Source organism: Lates calcarifer, linkage group LG19 (assembly GCF_001640805.2).
Source record: "Lates calcarifer isolate ASB-BC8 linkage group LG19, TLL_Latcal_v3, whole genome shotgun sequence".
NCBI classification, from domain to species: Eukaryota; Metazoa; Chordata; class Actinopteri; family Centropomidae; genus Lates; species Lates calcarifer.
The window spans coordinates 16,599,960-16,622,167 of NC_066851.1; the positions used below are offsets into that span (position 1 = coordinate 16,599,960).

At 40.9% G+C, this 22,208-nt stretch overlaps 1 protein-coding gene across 3 annotated transcripts in view; it reads right to left on the reverse strand.

Annotated features, from left to right (window-relative positions):
• The window catches only part of zgc:110158 (uncharacterized protein LOC553590 homolog), a 36,865-nt gene that overhangs the window by 6,602 nt on the left and 8,055 nt on the right, over positions 1-22,208 (reverse strand). For 2 of the 3 annotated variants that reach the window (XM_018663654.2, XM_018663653.2), the window contains exons 3-11: positions 22,057-22,118; positions 18,362-18,446; positions 6,222-6,311; positions 3,151-3,234; positions 1,780-1,839; positions 1,590-1,656; positions 844-908; positions 361-422; positions 153-198 (exon numbers count right to left, since the gene is read on the reverse strand). In XM_018663654.2, the coding sequence (XP_018519170.1) occupies positions 153-198; positions 361-422; positions 844-908; positions 1,590-1,656; positions 1,780-1,839; positions 3,151-3,234; positions 6,222-6,311; positions 18,362-18,446; positions 22,057-22,118 (621 nt within the window). The remainder of the gene's footprint in view (positions 1-152; positions 199-360; positions 423-843; positions 909-1,589; positions 1,657-1,779; positions 1,840-3,150; positions 3,235-6,221; positions 6,312-18,361; positions 18,447-22,056; positions 22,119-22,208) is intronic. The other variant, XM_018663655.2, reaches the window with a different exon arrangement.

The window sequence follows — 22,208 nt, forward strand, 5'->3', positions numbered from 1 at the left end:
CCTCACAAAAATAAACATGGTGGACAAAATTGAAAACTCTCTGATACGGTTTCAACCAAAGTTGTATATTTTAAGCATAAAGTTTGAATTTCACTGGTCCAACTTATTTGTGGTCATGCGTAAAGGTCAAGAGTCAAAGGTTTCTGACTCACAGAGTTAGCATTAGGTCCTGGCCAAGGCCCTCTTCCTCCAGGACCCCTGAGAGAAAAAAAGAGAAGAATGAACAGAAAAAATTAGAAACAAAGTAAGAGGACAATGGCGTGAAAACACATGAAAATATACGACTCTTGGAAAATACAGTCAAAGCAGAGTTTAACTTGCTTTAAGACTGCATTGGGTATTTGAGGTGGTTTAACTTACATGTTCATTCCTGGCATGGGACCGCCCATGGAGTTGGGAGGAGGCCTCATGCCTCCATAATTCTGCGAGACAAGACATTAAAAACGTGTTTTGTTTTTTATTTCTCTTAATATTCTTATTCTCCATTTCTCAATTTGGTCTTTTGTGACACATTTTCTAGTGATATATTCACAAGTACAACACATACATCACTGGACTGACATCACAGTTAAATCAAACAAATAATCAAACAACAAACAAGCCCAAACTGTTCTGGTGAGAGTATTGAAAAAAACTAGTTGACAGCTGAGTTACATTAATGGAGTTTATCTTGTAGAATCAATAGATTTACATACTCATACTCTTAACTGTCAATAGATGACACACAAACTCTGAACAATGACAGCAATAGTGTTTAATCCTCACCACTATTTGACATTCAGTTATAAATTTAAGCGTGTGTGTGTGTCTTTGTGTGTACCCTAAGTTTCATGTTTGTCATACCTGTGGGCCCATGGCCATTCCTCGAGGAGGATTCATTCTCATTGGTCCACCCATGTTAGGATGTCCTACAAGAACAGATATCATACACGTGTTACACACTGACTGTAACACACCACATACCACACACTTAAGTGCTCATGTAAATCCACATATGGCTCATCTCTTAAAGTCAGGAATTAAGACATGCCACAGACAATGCTGTAATCCCATTAGTTGTAACCCTCTGGCTTCTGAAGCTGTAATCTGCAGCTAAAATCACCACAAACACACACAGCAGTATTCAATACACACAGGGGGAAAAATGAAACAAATGAAATTTAAAAGAATAGGGCAACAGTCAATTTAGAATTTGTAGTCTGGAGTCTAGTGCTTAAGTTACTTGTGTGGTACTTGATTAGTCAGTCTATTGCCAAGTCTATGAATGTATTTATATTTATTATTACTTGAGCTGTAAGTACTTACCATCTGTATATAACAATAACTCCTAATATCATTATTAATTTAGCATAAAACACAATCTGGACCTGGATAAACAGCAGAAAATGAATTGTATTAATCCTAAAAAAATAATTTAAATTAAGGTCTAGTTGAAAAAATTACCAATAGATTAATCAATAATTACTAGTTAGAGCCCTAATACAGTCATAATCTATTACAAACATTTGATCTACTGTATAAATTAAACATATTTCACTATAAGGCGCCCTAACTCAGGCCTCAGACTACGTCATCTGTCCCAGTCGTACCTTGCGGTCTTGTCGGGTCCAAACTGTTTGGCAGGAGAGGCTGTGATCCAGGGATTCCCCCAGGAGGCTGAGGAAAGACCAGACATGAAAACTGATTAAAATACTGGCATATTCTTGGCAAAACAGATACTCAGAGTTGTCAAAATCAACATTAAAGTGAGTAAAGCAATCTCAAAATCCAGCTCAGTACCTGATTTGGCATTCGGAGTGAGGGGCGCGGTCCACCTGGATACCGCGGAGACATGAAAGGCTGAAAAGAGAAATTGAGGAAAAAGGGGGGAAAGAAAGGACAGAGAGAAAACGACATTTTCATTATTAATAAATCCAAGAGCACTCAAACAGGGGTAGCACTGAGGACACACAGATGGACACAGTGTGGTTGGAGAATGAAGGATGACACTGAAGGATCACAAATTCATCACATCAGCCTGAAAACAGAGGAAAAAAAAGAACAACAACAAAAAAAAAAAACGTCTAAGCAAGTATCTGGGTTTTATGATTTTAACAGTGCCTCCTTAAACACACAATACACACTCAAAGCCTGGATTTATGCATGTGGTGGTCAGTGTGTGTGTGTGTGTGTGTGTGTGTGTGTGTGTGTGTGTTTTAAGGCAGTGCTCACACGGGTCCCCGCCTGCTCTCGCTGTGGTGTAAGCTGATTCGGCCTGTGGTCTGCCTGGCGTAGTTAGAGACACCTCAGGCCAACAACACCGTTCAAAAACCTTAAAGGAAGCATGTCCACACTCTCTCGCACACAAGGCGGAAACCAGAAACCACAAGAATGAAGAGCCGGGCCGCCGCAGTTAATGGGCAAGGGCTAGCTTTACCTCCACAGTGGCATCTGTAGCTACTGTTCTGAATAAGTGTCGAAACAGACACTGAGTGAGGATGAAAGTTTTTAAAAGGTTGAATACTCTGAATGTGCCCTTATCTTGTTGGCTGCTATCGAAACCCAAAGCTCTGATTGGCCATATATGTCTGTTAATTGTGCGAACATATGAGCGCCCATGTGTTTTTTTTGGTACATATATGTGACATGTTCATAGTGCCTGCCCCCTGATTTATTTATAAGGTGCTAGAAGACGTAAGCAGAGGGGAAGGGAAGGGTGCTGTGTGCATTTGTGTGTATGAGTGTGTGTGTGTGTGTTAAGAGTGGAGGAGCAGATAAGTGTGCAACCCCCCACAAGCTGCTCCGGGGGAGGGGCAAGGAGTGAATTATTCATCCCACACAGGGACAGCCTGATTCTGGGCCTTGAAGACGAGTAGGCCTCGCTGCCTCTGGATGCTCTGCTTTTATAACGGAGCTGGCAACTGGAGGGGCTGACATCTACGGGGAGTTAGCCAGAACAAAACTAGAGCTAACGGGGCTCGAGGGTAGGAGGAGGAGGAGGAGGAGGAGAAGAAGAAGAAGGAGGAGGAGGAGAGGAAGAAAAGGAGGAAGAAAGTGTGCGAGTAGTGAATGGAGAGAAAAAGAGCTTGTGTGTGGGCGAGGGGGTGGGGGGAGGGATTTAGAGGGAATGAAATAGATAGGGGTGTTTGAGAGAAAGTGTTTGCATCTTACCTGGCCATGGGGTCCCATCATGGGGTTGCTGGGGTTGTGTGGGGGGGGCTGTGCGTGGGGGGACTGCTGAGAGCCGGGTGGTCCCTTTAAGAAAGAAGAGTGATATCAGAGAGGGGAGTTGGCCAAAGGAAGCTGGGGGTTTTATACCTGAAGGAGTTACCCGATCAAAATTATAAGAAAGGAGGAGGACGAGAGGGGAGGGGGGAGTGAGCGGGGAGTCTTTAAACTGAGGAGGAAGAAGAGGAGCAGGAGGGTGGAAAAAGCTGAACATTTTGGGCAAATTCTTTAAAATCTGTTGTTAAATAATGCACCCGTTCACAAAAAACAGAACTGAAAACCATGGTCCAACAGGAAAGCAGTTTTGTAAGTCCAAACAAACTAACAGAAATCAGTGCTAAGCATTTTTATCTCGCTGGATGGCCTTGACATGTGTGGCTACACCGGAAGAGAGGACCCTCAGGTCAGAGGATTACATATAGTTTTCCTCTTAACCACATGGGGGCAGTGTTGCCAAAGGCTCACTGCAACAGGACTGGCAGCGGCAGCAGCAGCAGGACAGGCACTAGTGGCAACTTCAAACCAGAAAGATGATACTGACAGAAACGAGGCAAAAGTTGGAAGTTTTTCCTGCTTGTTGTAAGGCAGCGCATCCTCGCCCACAAAGAGAGCAACCCCCGGCTTCTCCACACACTGCTGGGTTACTGCTGACATTTCACCCCAGGACAAGAGGTTAATGACCCCTAATAAATAACTCATTATGCCACAGCCTCTCTTCTGCTCTATCACTATCAGTGTCTTCATCTCTCCACTTCCACCCCCTTTTCAAATTGTCTGAAGAAAACAAAAGCTGGCGAATTTACAAACTGCAAATGGAATTTTCCATGTATCCCTCCCAGGCATCCGGATACACACAAACACATCACATATGGATTAGCTCAGTGAGTCTGGAGGTATTTGTACCTATAGTAAGCCAGCAAAAGCAAAGGTGAAAACTATAGTGAGATTTGTCCATTCACCTCAATGGGCTTCAATAAATAACACCTGTATGGTGCCATTAAAGGCCTAAGTGTGAAATGATCTGATGTATTATCAAAAAAAACAAAACAAAAAAACATGGAATTAAATATCTAGTCAGACTTGTATCTTGTTTACAAATTCTCACAGCAGCTCATGTTTATTTTCATTACTGCTTAATCTGGTGATTATTTTCTTGATTAATCATTTTGTTTAAACAATGTCAGAAAACACTGATCTATTATAGCCTGTTTCATTAGACCAACAATCCAAAACCTAAAGATGTTCAGTTTACATTCATATATGACAGAGAATACCTTTAGTTATCAATAGCTGCTAATTAAGCCAGACTAATTGATTACTTGTTGCACCTATAATTCATTCAGAAAAATGTGTCTGATTGAAATCAAAGTTTTGTATGGCAGCTTGCTTTGACAAACATTTGACCATGTGGGCTTCATTTAAAAAATTAAAAAAAGAAGAAAGTTACATATTTCTCAAAGTAGAGTATTGTAAAATGCATTGTTCAGGTGTCAAGACTGAAACCGAGTACGATAACAGGACTAGTAACAAAAACCTTCTTATCATACCAAGACCTACCAACCAAACAACCAAAGCTTTCTGTTACAATAAGGTCCCTTGAACACAACACATACACAAACACTCATGCACATACACACACAAACACTCGCCCAATCTCACTCCCCCACCAATGTTATAAATAGCACTTCCATGCGTCTCTCCCACCCCCCACCCCCACCTTTCCCCTTGCTTATTCACAGTCGTACTCTCACTAGTGCCCCACCACCACCGCCCCCACGGCCCCTCTCAGCACATTGCCTCACTCTCTGCAGGCAAACAATGGAGTGGTAGGTAGCCACAGAAACAAACACCGGGCCACAATCCTTGTGGCAGTGATCTTTCACATCTTCCCTCTCATCTTCTTCCTCTCCCTCCTCTCCCTCCTCTCACCCCTCTTCATCTCTCTCCATCCTTCCCTCTCTCTATCGTGTCACTTGCTTTTTCTCTCCTACTCTTCTCCACCACCTTATCGTGCCTCCTGCCAAATGCCAGTGCTGTCCATCACACCACTGCCTCACGGAGAATGTGTGTGTGTGTGTGTGTGTCTGTGTCTGTGTGTGTCTGTATGTGTGTTTCTGTTAGTGACTGTGTGCACGTATGCCTGCATGTGTTTGTATATGTATATGTATCTGTGTGTGTGTCTGGGTGTCTGTGTGTGTTCCATTCTCTTCACTCTTCAGACAGCCATTTCCCACACTAAAACCTTTCCCTTCACAGAGCCGGGACAGGTCAGAGACAGAGACGGGGATGGAGATGGAGGAGTGAAGAGAGGATGAATGCGGGATGGTTGAATCACGAATCGGTTGAACGGCGGCCCAGAGAGAGAAAGAGAGAGAGCTGAGCCACAGATGAGTAAACGGTGTGAGCTTCAGAGGCTGTGGTGGGTGTAAATATCAAGAGTGGAATAAACGGTGTTTGGAAAAATGTGGGGGAAAAAGGAAAAACCAGTGAGAGTTGTCGACCCAAACTGTAATTGTGGTGTCATCTGATCAAACTGCATTATTGATTTTAGACCAAAGGACTTAATTAGTAGAGCCTGTCTGATGCTGGATTTTTGAAACCAATTTTTACACTTGAGAGTAATAAAAGTCTCATGACAATACATCAGCCATTTGACAAAAACATAAAAAACATGTTTACAGCTAAACAATTAAGTTGTTTTATCAGGAATAACAGTTAAAACTAATTATATAATATAGCTATATATAATTTTATCCTGTGAAAATCATGTACAATATGTCCAAATTTGGAATAATGAAAAGTTTAGGAGATGCATGCTTTTCAAAGGACAGTGGCAACAGGATAAAGATATTAAAAGGTATTAGTAAAGTTTGATAAAACGTACAGTATTTTGATACAAGGCACCATTCTCCTGGTGCTAGAGACAGGAATCAGAGAGAGACCGAAATAAGGGTTTGAAGGTGATGGAGAGATGGAGGAGTGAACGGGACAGTAACAGAGGGGGTGGGTCATACCTGGAAGAAGCCTGGGGGCATGGGACCACCTGGCATGGCGTCGTTGGGGGGCATGTTACCCATCACTGGGCTGGGCGCTGCCGCTGCGCTCTGAAACACACAAGTGCAGTGATTAAATGTGGTGCTATATGTTTGTGTGTATGCTCTACATATTTCATATTTACATTCATGATGCACTGGCCACCATATTACTACAGGGGGCAGTGTCTGCACCTGCAATCACAGCAAACTCCCACCCCTCCCATCTAAAGTTTAATGGTTAATTCAGAAAAGTGTCTTCTATTACAACCTTTAAACTGTTCCCTCATCTCCATAGAAGAAAGAGAGAAGAAAACAGCATTAATCACATGTTCTTCTGTGGACAAAGACAGAAGTGAAGAGGAGGGGTTCAAGGAGAAATGCCAAGACATTATTCCTATGTTCCTTTCTTCCACACCCATCCTGTGATGTGTGCTGTCATACAGATGACTGGATATCTAGGAGTAGTGTTTTACTGCCCTACACTGAGCTGTTCCTTTTAGGTCACAGCTAGTTAGTCTACACTGTCCCCTAATAAATAACATGATTACTGTCTGTACACATTTTTACATTTTGGTTTACTTCATAAATATCACAGTGTGATGCTCTCTTTGATTATTTGTATAAGTGTAACCTCTTCCATGTCAATAAATGTTCTTCCTAAATGAAAATCAATGTCACACCTTGCACTGACTGTGGCAGTATGGTAACATATAATTCAATCACAGCCTGATCTGGAAAGACACCACATACACTGGAGTTACCAGTATAAAAAAGTTACAGCTGGGTACATGCAAATACAACAGACATGGAAATAATCACACCTCTCTGAAGCTTCTAATTGTTTTGTTCACAATGTCTGAGCTGTTTTTTCAGCTGGGGGTGATATTGGATCGAACTGCAATACACTGAAAGGTGCCTCAGAGAAACTAGCTGCTCACTGAAGTTCAAAACAAGCTACTGTGTAAACTTTGCATACTTGTACAGTAATTTTACACACATAACATTTTTTTTTTTACATTAAAGCCATGTTCACAAATGGTCCTTTTGCTTAATGCCAGGGTTTTTATAACTGATTTTTATTAATTCACCTTAGAATTTAACAAAAATTCTTGATTTTTCTCTGATTTTGTGAGTTTTACAGGATATCTGGATGAAAGCATTTTGTATATTTAACCTAACTATAAGGAGAGAAATAGTTGTTTTTTTTTTACCAATACTGACTATGTCTGAATAAAAATAGCTTTAGTAAGAACAAATTAGCAATCAGTATTGACATATAATTTACTGACTGTAAAAGTCATAGATTACAATTACAAGTCTGTATTTACACTACTTATAAACAGTAACAAGTCATCAGCGAATAAGTTGAGTTGTATTGTTTTCTGAAAGCAAGGGAGCAAATAATATTTGAAAGCAATAACTCTTAAACCTTTTGTGTATTTCTTTAGATCTGATGCTTATTTCTTCACTTTTTCAAAACTATAACTAACCAATAACTCTCTCATTAAACTGTCAAAGTAATCAAAACAAAAAATGACTTTGAAAACACATAATAAATCCTATGATAAAGAAATGATTTACTTTGACTTTGAAATACACAACAGTATTGTTATTAGATCAAAAAATGTTAAATGTACACAAAACATATGAAAATTCTAAAATTAAGGATCATTAGATGTTGTTTAAAGTCTGGGAGCTAAAGATGTTTAAAACTAAAAAACAAGTATAACTCTTAAACCTGATGAGAGCAGCTGACTAACTACAGTAATCATATTACCACATACATTCCAATCTCCTTTACGTCAGTCAAACAACATAAAAGAATAAAAGTAGAATCTAGGATAGAAGAGGGGAGAGAATGATTCAGCCCGGGAGTTAAATATGATATAACTGTATTCTTGTCAACACACATAGACGGAGACGCATGTTCAGAGTGCTTACATAAGCACGCCGGAACAAACACACGCAAGCATGCAAGCACATGAACGCGCAAAACACATACACACACGCACAGACCCACAAAGAGTTGCATCACAGGCTCATAAAGTGCAGCCCTTCAGTACAGAGAGGCAGACAGGGGAGAACCACAGGCTACAGGACCAGAACAGGGAGGGGGTTTAAGACCCAGGGGAGGGAGTTGCTCTCACAAACACACACACATGCACAGACTCTTGCACGCATCCACTGTTCCACCAGCGCACACACACCTAACAAACACACTACATCCATGTGACACATACTGTATGCTTGGACAACAACGCACACTACCAATTACACGCATGTTCACAAATACACTTGCTGCCCTTCTTCTCCTGACTATCTGAAACCAACACACATAAAAACTAAAATAAAAAAAAAAAAATCACACACTTACACAATGACACACACACACACACACACACACACACCTCCCCCCATCTTTATGCTAATTCTGCTAGTGAACATGAGCAGGCCACTGAGTCCCTGGGGAAGAAGCAGGGTCGGCTGCCTCTTTCTCTCCTTCTCCATCCTCCCTCCCTCTCATCCATCTCCCTCACTCTCTTCTTCTGCACACTTTTCTCTCCATCCTTTCTCCTCTCTGTGACCCCCCTCACTTATTTTTTCCAGCACAGGCGCACACACAAACACACAAACATATCTATACACACACACCTTCCTTGTGCCCCAACCCCTGTACTATTCCTCCCCATCACAACCTCTCCTCCCCTCAGCCTCCCCCCCTGTAGGGTGTCAGCAGCTTGCAGAAGCTGTTGCTATGGAGACAGGTCCTATCTGCACTCTGTCCCCCTGGCATCCCCCGCTCCAGGAGCGCAGAGAGAGTGAGAGAGAGAGAATAAGAAGATGCAGGGGAAAGGGAGGGAGAGAGAGAGAGAGAGAGACAGAGAGAGAGAGAGAAAGAGAGAAGGCACAAGAGTGAGATAGAGGAGAGGGTGAGTTAGAAGATACAAGAGTGAGGCAGAGGAGAAAAAAAAGATGATGGGGAGAAAAAACAAAAGAGATAATGTTACAAGGAGAGAGAGTCTGTTCACAATCAATCACTTGGTCACATTATTGTTCGAGACTATTAATGACCAACAATGTGCTCGTGAATTCTCCCGTTTGCTGATTGAAATTGAATGCAAACTAAAAGCACACAGCCAGCGCTGTTGCCACCAGCAAAGCGTAAGGTAGATTTAGTATGCAGTCGGTCTTTATTAAAACCATCTGGCCTGGGGAAATACAAAAGGATCCAACAGTGCTTTTTTAGTTTTCACAGTGGCACCCACAGTACTGCCTATATCTACCTTCAATTTCAACTCCAGGCTCAGAAGTAGGAGACTTGTCGAGAAACCTTGCGACAGACTGCCTTGAATCAAAACTTGATTCACCAAGAAAGTAAATCTACAGGAATTTGTTATGTTGACACTGGTGCAGGGAAACAATGACTGCTAATGCAGACAGAACAATACAGGCATAGGAACAAAAAAGAGCGCGCATTTATGCAAAGAAACAAGTTCTAGAAAACAGCACGATCCACAGCAGACATTAATGCTACACTAATTAGTTGATATAATGAACATGGAGTTTTGTAGTTGAGTTGAATTATTCATTCTTGGGCTGAATGTATGGAGGAGTCTGTAAATGAAGGGAGTGTGCTAAAGAAGCGCTGGGTGGCAGCACGACTTGAAAGGGGCTTTAGCGCCTGACATGAAGCAGAAAGGAGAAGAATAACTTTCTTTCATTGAGGCTGGCTAAAAAGTTCAACAAAACCCACGGGACACATTTTCAAAATGTCTGGGAATATTTACACTGTTTAAACTGTAAACTATATTTTAATGGCCTTCCTCGGCAGCGCTGCACAAACATGCCGTCAAAGAATCCCAGAGCCACGTCTGCACAGGAATAATATTAAGGTAAGTTTTTACGTTACTTAACTATCAGTAATACAGTATCTGGACTACAGGCCTGAACTGTAGCTCATCACTGTGGCTTCAGTAGGTCTGAATGGAGAACTGTTAACCTTTGCATTTTTTTTCACTGTCAGATATTTAAGGATCTAGACACTGGTTCACTATATTAAGAAAAATTACACCTACTGTGTAAACCTGTGATTGAAAAAAAAAAATCACTGGTACCAACTGCTCAAATGTGGACAACTGCTGTTTGTCTTTTTCCTATACAATAGTAAATATCTTTGGGTTTGGGACTATTGGTGGAACAGAGGGCAGGCATTAGCTGGCTGCAAGCGCTTATGTTGAGGTAATTTTACTGGAGCTACTTCCTCTGGGTCTGGGGTGTGAGGTATCTGGATGGTGTAGGGAAGCAGGTTTAGATCTCACTTTAGGCTGAAAAGCTGCAGACACGGAACATAAAGCCGCAACCTTTGATTCCTATGATAAACATTCACTCAGCCTCGGTCGAGACAACCCCAAATACCGCCTGATAAACCTTCTGCCACCCCTTTGTGGCACCACGACGGCGTCTTTGTGGCAAAATATTTTTAACTCGCTGACGTCTTAATCCACAGTTGTGGCTCAATATGAGGACACCCTGGTGCGCTTGCTTTTCCTCCTCCGTACAAATCCACAATGTTGATGAATAATCCATCAGAGAACAAAAGACTAATGATCTGATTGGCTGGTACAGTACAGTATGTAGATGGGCTGTACAGAAAAACATTGATCCCTCCCTCTCCATTTCCCTCTACCTCTCTCTCACCCATAGGACCTACCGGACAGATCAATAGTGCTCAACACATTATTGACCTCTGCCTGATACCTTTCACAGGGATAAAGACAGAGACATAAACACTGGATGGAGAGAGGGGAGAGGTACGAAGAGACAGCGAATGTATCTGTGTGTGCGTCTGTATTTATGTGTGTCCCTGCCTGGAGAGGGTACTAATCTACATTCTGGTTCACACTGATATGTACCTCATCACTGTCTCCTTGACCTGCTGTCCTTAGCGCACAGAGAGAGAGGGAGGAAAAGAGGGAGGAGGAGAGGGGGGAGGGCTTGGGGAGGTGAAGGAGTGAGAGGATGGAGGAGAGTGAGAGAGTGGAGACGGGGAGGAAAAATAGCTGACTGTGGTGATCTGGCTAATTTATCAGCCCAGTCAAAACAGTGTGTTTCGCTCTGAAGCAACAGGATACGGGTGCTACTCTCACCGTCACGTCTGACAAACAAATGCACACGCACAACACACAAACACACACACACAGACACACATGCACAATCTCTGAAAGCCCAGCTGGTCCTCAAAACTGGCACAACGCGCACACCAAACACACACACACTTCCCCAAAAAGCTGCTGCCAAGGTAGCAGTACTGAACCAGACAGGCGGACCCGCGCACACGCACACACAAACACACATGCACACACACCGGATGACAGCACTAATACATGCTGCAGACACAACATCCACTTAGCCAACACTCCAGAGAGAAGGCAGAGAGGCCAAAAAGACAAGAATATGAGGAGAATGAGAACAACTGTGAACCTGAATTTAGCTTTGACTGAAGAAGATGGATGCTTCATGTATTCTCCTTACCACAAATGACAGTATAATAACTTATTGCCCCCACAAAAAAACTTGCTTCAGTCTGGGGGTCAGGAAAATAATACCCCTTCAGCTCATTTACACTCTCACCCTAGAACAACCACTTACAGAGGCTTGAACCTGGTTCTTTAAATCCACGAATATTGTCTCTAAAGGCCAGACCACTGTACTACTGAAGCTGTAACTCAGGGGATATTATTTCAGCAGTGGAGAGTAAATAAATACTGCACTCAAGTACTATTTTGAGGTACTTTACTAGAGTAATGCCAATCCCTGCTGCTTTTACTTCTCCACTCCAATTCAGAAGCAAAATTTGTACTTTTTAATTTTTTTTGTTACATTTCACATTCAGATTAATAATACAAAATATAATCAATGTATAAATAATGATATATTATTAGAGGTTAAGATAAGACTTTATTGATCCCCAAGGGGAAATTCACAAACCACCCAGCAGTATCCTGTACAAAGTAATTAAAATTAGCTCCACCTTTACCAGCTGCAACATTCAAGTGATGTGCATATTAATGCATCAATAATTATGATCCAATATTATACAGTAATATACATTATCCTTAAAGGGGCAATTCTGTATAATGACTTCTTTTATGTTTGGTGCTTAAAATATATTTTTATGCTAACACTTTTGAAAGCATGACTTTTACTTATTACAGAGTATTTCTACAGTGTGGTATTGCTACATCTACTTTAGTGTAAGATCTGAGTACTTCTTCCACCAGTGATTATCACTGGATGACAGATGCAACTGAAAGGACAGCATGCCATGAAAAAGAGTAGACGCTCTCGGTTCTCTATATAGGAAGGCAAGTATACAACTTTTTCTTTTAAGCTCAATCTAAAATAAAGTTAGCCCTGATGCAGGAGAGTCCTACTTTTGGCATTCTGTGTCACTTGTTTGTCAAGCACATATAGCAGTTCTGTTATTTAAAGAGGTGTTGCATCAGTTAGGCCCTGAACTTTCATACAATCTGAGGACCTGCATGAGACAGATTAAGAAAAGAATTGTAAAACTATGGTTGTAACTAAGAATTATTTTCATTATCTATTAGAGTGGAGATCTTCTTGATTAGTCAATTTGTCATTTTGTCTATAAAATGTCATAAAAATTTGAAAATGCCTAATGCTCAAGGAAATGTGATCAGATTGTTTCACATGACAAACAGTCCAAAACTCACTACTAGTTCACGTTCATTTAAGTCCTTAGAGTGGATCAAGCTCAAAAATGGCAGAATACTCCTTTTCACTTGACATAATCAATGCCGTCTCTTTTTTAAACCCTTCCTGCCTCTCACTTTGTAACGCAGGCGTGCCATTAAAAATTCCAGACTCAATCTATGGAAAGCTCCTACACAGCCACAGAAGATATTACACAACTGTTTTCACAGTGTAGTTTTCCTATGGAGGATAAAATGAACACCCTTTAATGATGACTTGCAAATATAGATTACTTAAGTGTAAATAAACCCAGGTACAGTTCTGGCTCATGTTTCTTTTGTATTCTATTCTCAACGATCAAATGTCACTAGCCTCAAAATACTCATCAGGATTTAGTATCAGTATTCATTTCTAAAGAGTAAGACCAGTGCAATTTTATTTCATCATCTACAAAGTCATTTACACAGGAGCTACTGTTGTCTGTTCTAGTACAGTTTAACATTTACTCCAAGCTCCCATTGTTTTCAAAAAATAAAATATTAAAAAAAAAAACAACCACAAAAAAGACAAAGTGCTACCTTCGCTGGTGTAACACTTTCGGCTGTGCAGTTTTTCCAAACTGTATCACACAGCTAATTATCAAGTTTAATGGAGCTCTTTTCACTTTTTCCATTACACTTCACTAACTTCTGGTGGCAGAGAAGAGGCAAAACAGAGGCTGAGGACAGAACACATGCAGCTATCGTTTGACAATAGATGTGCGAGTTACGTTTGGTTCAACTGCGATTAAGATTGTGTGAGGTAATGTTAGGAAATTTAAAAAAAAAAACACAACGCAGGCTGTTGAATGGTGGATGTTGTTCGTGAAGACAGCTGTATGTATCTGTGAGCTGGTTTTTATGGATTTTTATGATTCAATCTAATAAAACTAAGCAAGGGTAATTTTGGAAGAAATATGAAGTCTGAATAAATGTAATAACCATTATCTAACTAAAATAAAAAAAAAATTTCCTCCTTAAAATAGCCAGCCAGATTTAATTTCACACAAATCTGTCTTTAGTGGTGTGGCTTTACACACACAGACACGACACACACACACATCTCCTACAGTCAGTTGATTTAAAACAAAAAGAAAACTAGACCTGTCTTCCATTTCCCTCCCTCTCGCTCTCCGTTTTGACATTTGCCCACTCAGCTCCATTTTCAAATACCTCAACTGTCTCTTGGTTGTGTCTTCTTGTTGTCTACACTGCCCTCTCCTCCTCGGCACTACTAGGCATTGTGGGTAAACAGCTAGATTAGCCAATCAATCTTCTCTCGGGAATAGAGGTAGTAGTGGTGGTGAGAGAGAGAGGGAAGGAGGAGGGGGGTCAGGGAAGAGATAGGGAAAGAGTGAGAGAGAGAGAGAGAGAGGGAGAGAGAGGAAAAGAGGAGGAGAGTTGGAGAGAGGGAGTGAGCGATAAGGCGAGTGAAGACGAGAGAGATGAGAGGGGGTGGACTTGTGCGTTGGGTGAAGGAGAGAGTAAGAGATATAGTAAAGCAGGGTGGGAGGAAAAAGGTGATGTGTGTGTGTGTGTGTGTGTGGAAGAGAAGAAAGAAAGAAGGGGAGGGAGGAAAGATGCAGATGTGGGGGTGTCGCAGAGAAACCACAAGCTGCATGAGCATGAAAACATGATGTGAACGAGCTGGAGTTGCACAAAATGCAACAGAGAGAGAGAGAGAGGAAGAAGAGTGGGGTATGAATGTGAGAGAAACGTAGGTAGATGTGTAAAGAAACATTAAGGAGCAACAGTGAAGGTAAAAAACAGAGGACGAGTTTGATGAAGGAATAAAGAAGAGCCTAAACAATGTAACAACCGCTTGACACAGTGCTGTTAGCAGCAGATTTAGCACTGCACATGCACACACACCTGTTTATATGTCTTTACAATGCATTTTGTTATGGTTAAACACTTGGCTGTGCCATTTTTTTGGCTGGTGATTCTTAACAGTTGAGCAATGCATATTCATAACCCCTCATTGCAGGCTGTATATGTCTGGTGTGTTTCAGCTCATCTATCTGGATGCACATTTTCAACTAGGTCATTTAAAAAAAAGCCAGAAATTCTACAAAGTTTTTATGCTTGACTGAGGTGGAAAAGTTGGTGTATAGATAAAAACAAAATGCAACACAGTGCAATGGAAACAGACATAAAAAATTAATCATGACGTACACGATACACGTGACTTAAATGGCACCTGATCCGATGAGCAGCCCAGAACGCTCTTCAAATGAATACATAACATAAACAGGAAGATGATATTTTCATCACATTTTCCACACAGTTTTCCATCGTTTGACATTTGATTGGCGCCCTTTTAAAATTACATCATCTTGTTGTGTCCTCTTCTCCTGCAATGGTTTGCAATGGAACTCAACTGGAGAATGAGTGATAATGAGATTGTTAGTTTATCTCTATACTCTCAACTCCAAATATTCCCATAACAATAATGGGTGGAAATATTAATTACTTAGCATTTTGTTTTGCCAATTTTCTTAAAATTTGCGCTACATTTGGATGGAAGCTTTGCTTAAGGGCAGTTCAATCAATGAGTGATGTTCCCTTACCAGTAAAACTCATAGCGTGTCAAAGGAGGCTCCCCACCTTGACTGAAAAAAAAGAGCACCTCCACTAACTTTTATTACATTTAACAAGCAGAGGTGCTAATTAACCCAGCAAAGGTCATGTTTGTACGGAGTGAGTTGACTAATCAAGTAACTAAATTGATCCAGGATCTGGTTGGCAGTACTGACCTCCTCCAATAACAAAGTTCCTGAGGGAAACCCACAAAACTCTGCATGATTTCATAAGAACAAAAGCAAAGCTTTGATTAAGCATAAATGTGTGTAGCTGAAATGTTTCTCATTCTTTTTCCCCCATTTTGTTAGTGATCTTATGAACCTCTGGTGGTTTTACCTGGATTTAAGACTGATTAACACTTCTAATCAAACCAGCAAATTAATTGTAGTATGAAATGGTGTTTGAATAATGCATGCCATGTTGCATTATGGTCTATTAATGAAGGAGATAACATGCATGCCAGTTTAGAAGACACTCCAGCTCTGTAAGATGACATGAGAGGACAAGATTAACTCTTGGTCCTAATTACATCTGTTAAATTTAAGTATTTAATTCAGAAAACGCATCTTTTGTTTTCCTTCCTCTCTAACTTCGCGTCAACTATATATTATCAAATAAAAAAAAACATCTGTCAATGTTGGAAAATATATCAATGCATCACAATAAAGTGAGGTGCTTAAAACCTCAAAAATAAGATATGTTAAGCCAGTTAAGCCTTAACTAAAAGCCTGCATCAACAGATACATTAAAACACATCAATATATTGATATGAATCTGTATATGAGAGAAAAATATCCTCTATGGGAATTCTGTAAGCCTGCCTCTTTGGTGTATTAGATGCTTAAAGTAACTACAAAAGCAGTGATAAACTCAACTAACTAACAAATCACTCTAAGATAACAGTCCAACAACCCCTGCATTTGTTTTGTTTGTGTCAGGACCTGAGGAAAAAGTAGCCTTAACAGTAACCATGAACCTTTGTTGTGCCTCTGCACCTAGTACAGAGAACTGTGATAATGCCTCTTAAATGCTGGCTTGCAATCTAGCAATCCTCAAAAGACTATGAAACTCTTTTGAGGTGGGGTGAAATATTTTTTTTTTCTTCCGATGCCTCTAACCAGCTCATTCTTTTGAAACCAGTAGAAAAGGACCTGTGCTCAGAGACTAGCCTCGGGGGGCTGGAGCCAAAATTAAACCGGTCCCGTCTCCTTCGCTTTATCACCGTTAGGAGCAGACTGCAAGCAACCATGTAGCATACCCATCTACATTTATACACACACACACAGGGGTTAACTGGCATGCTGGCTGGCACTGAGGGTGTGAGCCCCTCCACCCTCCTTCTATGGGCAGGCTGCCAAAGATACCCCCTGTCCAAAAATACACACACACACTCACACAGTCACACACACAAATCCCTGGCTTAGCCTCAGCCCAGTGCTGGGATTACCGGATTAGAACTCTATTCCATTATCTCCCCACACTATACAGCACACACACGCGCGCACACACTCACTCACACACACTCACACACACACACACACACACACACACACACACACACACACACACACACACACACACACACACACAATGCCACACTGTCTTGGCCAGAGAGGCAGAGGCTGAAGACAGACACACAGTGTCAATCACAGCACATGACATTTACACACAAGAGGATACAGTTACAGTTTCCCCTCACATTGGAGGAAAAAACACTTCTTTACATTATTATTAGGCCGGATGTTGGAGTTGTTATTATTAGGCACTCCATCTGCAAATGACCTGAGCTCTGAGCATCTGTGACAGCAAACGGCGATGGACGTGCTGAAGCGTCCTTGGGCAAGACACTGATTTGCTACAAACTCCCGAAAAGCTGTTCCATAGTTGACCCTGACCTTTGACCTCTGACCTTAGTGAGCAGCATAACATGAAAGAAAGCAGAATTTCTCCTTCAAGGGATCGAATAATACCTCAAGGACACACATAAACAATAACACACAATGGTAACAGAAGTTGGAGCTGCACACATCACAAAAACATCATACATGTGTAGATACATACAACACCTTCAGTCCTAAGATCCTCAGATCATGATTTTCTCTAGTGACTCCTAAGGAAATTATATAGGCGCAAAGTGAAAGGAGCAATTTTAGGGCGTCCCTGGCTCTGGAACCACTCATTTTCTCCCTTAACAATTTTAGAAGTCGAACTGCAATGATTATGTGATTGATCAGTTAATGATTTAAGTAATTTTTCATGCTAAAAAAATGCTGCTCTTCTCTGTTTTGTGTTATACTTGACTGAACCTCTTCGGTTTCTGGACTGTTGGTCAGACAAAACAAGACACTTAAAGATGTCACCTTGGGCATTTTTCCACTATTTTCTGACATCAAACAATTAATCAAGAAAATATTTGGCGGGTTAATTGATAATGAAATAATGTCTTGTGGAGTGCATATAGCCACCAAGGCCAAACAATCCTACACATTTTTCTAGCACTTTTAATGGAAAAATAAAGGGGAAAATGGAAGAAGTCTGATAACATAAATGATTTAGTTGTCATATCCACCCCTGATAACTATATTGCTAAATGTCCTTGAGGTACACTCAATCCACTACCTGCTCTTGTTGATGCCATTTCAAGATTCCCCGACTCAGTTCATTGACTTCATTGTAAAATGTGTACAGTTTTCATGTGTGCCTCAGGTTGATGTACATAAGAGACAAAACCTGAGACTGTGATTGTTCGTCAAAAGAAAGGAGTGGCAGCATGTCACTTACATAGTCATGGAAGGCCTTGGCCTCACTGGAGTGCTCGCATGTCTCCCTTCGGTCTGGTGCCGCACAATACAAATCCCAGAATACACTGAAATGGAAGGGAAGGGGGGGGGGGGTCAAAGGTTACCAAACAAAGCAATACAAGCAAATGTGTAACAGCTATTCATAACCCATTCACACTCTCTCACTATCTCCATAGCGCTCTTAAACTGCCTCTTACACACTTGAGCATCATTGTAAGAGGGACACAATGCCAGTGTCGCCCCCTCAATCAACCTCTCACTCACTCAGAAAACACACACACACACACACACACACACACTTCCATTACCATACTTTCATGGAGCTTTCAATGACTGCATCCATTTTTTCACCCTAAACTTTAACTGTTACTTCCTCAACACAGTCTCTAAAATACTTTCCTGTACAAGTGTTGACTGGTAAATGGCCTCATTGTGAAGGAATTTGCTCATCATTTGATCCATACAAGAATAGACAACTAGACCTGTCACACACATATACATAAACTGTTTCCATACAGGCTTCAGTTTCAGTCTATTTGGACGCCCTAAGTGGAAAATCACAAACAACGCTAACTGCCTGTGTGTGCTACCTGTCTAAAAGGTCTTAATTGAATCAGTCTTTGTGCATTGATTTAGCGGAAGTGCTACACGCCGAGCAAAAACAGCAACCCGGCTAACAAGAGGACTAATCAGGCAGCCGCTTCACGTGTCCTGGCAATCCACAATGCACACAGACATGCTGAATCCCAAACATCTGGAATTTTTCATACACTTCTGTACTTCATAAGACACAGTCATATTTGGGAGGCTTAGGACAGTTCAACATTCCAACTCATCTTGAGCTCCAGTCTTGAGCTATTCGAAGTGGAATTTATGGGATATTTTGACCTTGAAACTTAACTTATTCTCTCACTTAACCTTCCTCCATGAGAGGGTCAGGGTGCATGCTTAAGCTACAGGGAAGCTCACACGATAAGTGTATCAGTGTGTCGCTCAAGGACACATCAACTGGAGGGGGGAATGCTTGAAAGCTACTGATCCTTTCACTCAAAAAAAAAAAAATCATCTCCCTTTTCACTACGGGCCTAAACAAAGAGAACAGAAGGACGAGAAAGCATATTTTTCTAAAATCCTGACGAGTTTGCCCGTCATTAAAAGATGAATATGTGTTAATATGGAAGAAAAAAATTACTTTGCTTTTCAGAGACTGTACTTCTGAAGTGTACGCCTATACAGGACAACATCGTTTTATTCTAGTATTTTTTTCTACATTATTTCTCATATGTGCAAAGAGAGAACCTCCAGGTTTAATTGAACAAGAGCATCAAACTCATTCTTTAGATTTACCCAGGCTTGTATGCTTTCAAATTATTATTCTATTCCTTCATTTTCTTTTTATTAAAACATGTCCTTGGTCTCATATTGCTGATGGTGCTCTATAGGCCTGATGTTCATTCTTCTGACTCAGCAGAGCCACCCCCTGAGGTGAAAGTTACACTGTACTTTTTAAGGCCATTTAAGGGTATATTTACAAGTCTGTAATTATACATCCACAGGTTTTTAAACATTTTTTCCTTTCTAATATGTACAGTACTAATTTCAGAAGAGTGTCCTTCAGCAACATAGTGAGTCTATTCTAAATCCAGTGACACAGTTTTTGTAGCTGACACTGTGCTCTTATCTTCCAGGGGAAGCAGCAGGGGAACAATAAATCGATCACATCATAAATAGCTACTATTTGTATTTTCAATGCTAATGTTTTTGACAAGCAATAAAAACACAGTTTCTTTAACTCCAGATTCATGACTTCTGACATTTTGATGTGTGAAGACTTAAATGATACATGTTAAATGTTACCTTACATTTGTTCTAAATTGATTTAATAGGATAAGACTAATATACACTTTATTCTTACGGTCAACAAATCCACTGAAAAGGACCAAAACTATTGGTTCTAATCTTTCCTATTAGATCAAGTTTTGCAAAAAAGCACTAAAAGGAAACTAAAAACACTGATACAGTTGATTCCTCTGACCCATAGACCTCCATCGGTGTACAAAAACTATTAAATGAGCCACACTGTTGCACTACATGAACAACACCAAATCTGGCACTGAAAATAGTCCCCAAAAACACACCATTCACTCCTGTCTGAGTGACATTTGCTTAAAAAAAACTATCAGTGCCCAGCAGCTCGGGGAAGCGATTACCTTTTTTTTTTTAGGAATGGATATATAAGTTCATGACCTGTTCTTAAAGATTCATGTCTTTAGTAGCAACAAATGGGCTTGGGAGAGCCACAGACAGGGTAGAAAAGTCAGAAAGCATTAAGAATAGTTAGTTTTGGTGTTTTCATTGGATTTTCTGACAATAGGAAAAACAGAAACACAAAACTGATCAGCTGAATTTGGTATAAAACATGTCAGTAGCCTTTTCTTTTCTGCTCAGATTACCTTCTGACTTGGCTCAGACTCTCGCTTCCTACTCAGCTCACAGAGCTTGAAATTTTTCAAAAGGCCTTGATTCAAGTCTCCATATTACGGTCATATACGCACACAAACTAGACTTAGCTCAACTTTTATAACAATCTGCTAAAGGTAAAGGATTTTGTATCATTACATTGGAATCGTGGATTACTCCTTGGCAATAAAAAGTGCATTAGCTCATGTGGGTTCTCAGGAAGCTGAATCATTTATCATTCGTACACTTAAAATAAGTCAGCTTGCGTTTAACAACATGGAAATTGGCTGATTACTGACCAACTGCATGTAAACACGGTTTTAAACGCTTCTTGTGTGCATGTAAACAGAGTGAACGTAAGATACAGATGACAACGTCTAAAAACAAGTGAAACTGCTGATCAATGTTTAAGGTGTTGACCCCAAAGGTCAAATCTTAGCCAGGGGCAGAAATGACAGGAAGGGGGAGGAGGGAGGAGGAAGACAGTGGAAGGAGAGGTGACACAAAGGAAGCTGGAATGCAACGGGTTAATCTGCTAAGAATCCCTCTCCCACGTGAACAAAGGAGAAAAGTGGGTGGTGGAGGTGGAGGTGGGGGGTGGGGGGGAGACAAAGGGTGACGAGAGGGTGAGGAGGGGGAAGGGAGGGGAATATAGCGGGAGGGGGGAATCCATTCCCTAACCATCTGGATCTATTGTTTCAGGAGTGGGGGGTGAAGGATGGAGAGTTGGAGGAGGGGAGAGGGTAGAAGACGGGGGAGGGAGGGGTCACGCCCTCAATGAGTCTGGTCAACCCCAAGGCTGAGACACTGCCAGACCTCCCACCTATGGAAGTCATTTTTTATCATGAATGAAGACAAGCACCATCAGTTAAATCTGAATTTTGTATTTTTACAGATACCTGAATATTTGAATGTTTACATAAAATATGAGCTTCGTATATTCAAATTTTAATTACAGCTCTTTCATGAGCAATCACACCATGAAAGCTCTAATGAAGCTACTGTTTGTACATATGACAGTAATGAATTATGTAGGGTCGGGATGGACACTAGAGCCCTGTCAGTGAGTGTGTATGTGGCGGGAGGGGGAATACACAGTGTGAGACGTGTACTGTAAAATCTGTTTACACACCCAAGCAAATAGAATGGATAGGATTATCAAAACAAACAAGGAAAAAAAAAGAGAGAAAAGTAAAAAAAAAAAAAAAAACTTACCACCACCACGAATGGAGGAATCCAGGGGGCTCCCCTAATGTAATATTCTTCTCCCATCGAATCTGTAGCAGAGGTAGTGAAGAGGAGGAGAGGAGGAAGAGAGAAGAGAAGAGAAGAGAAGAGAAGAGAAGAGAAAAAAGTCACTTGCAGCC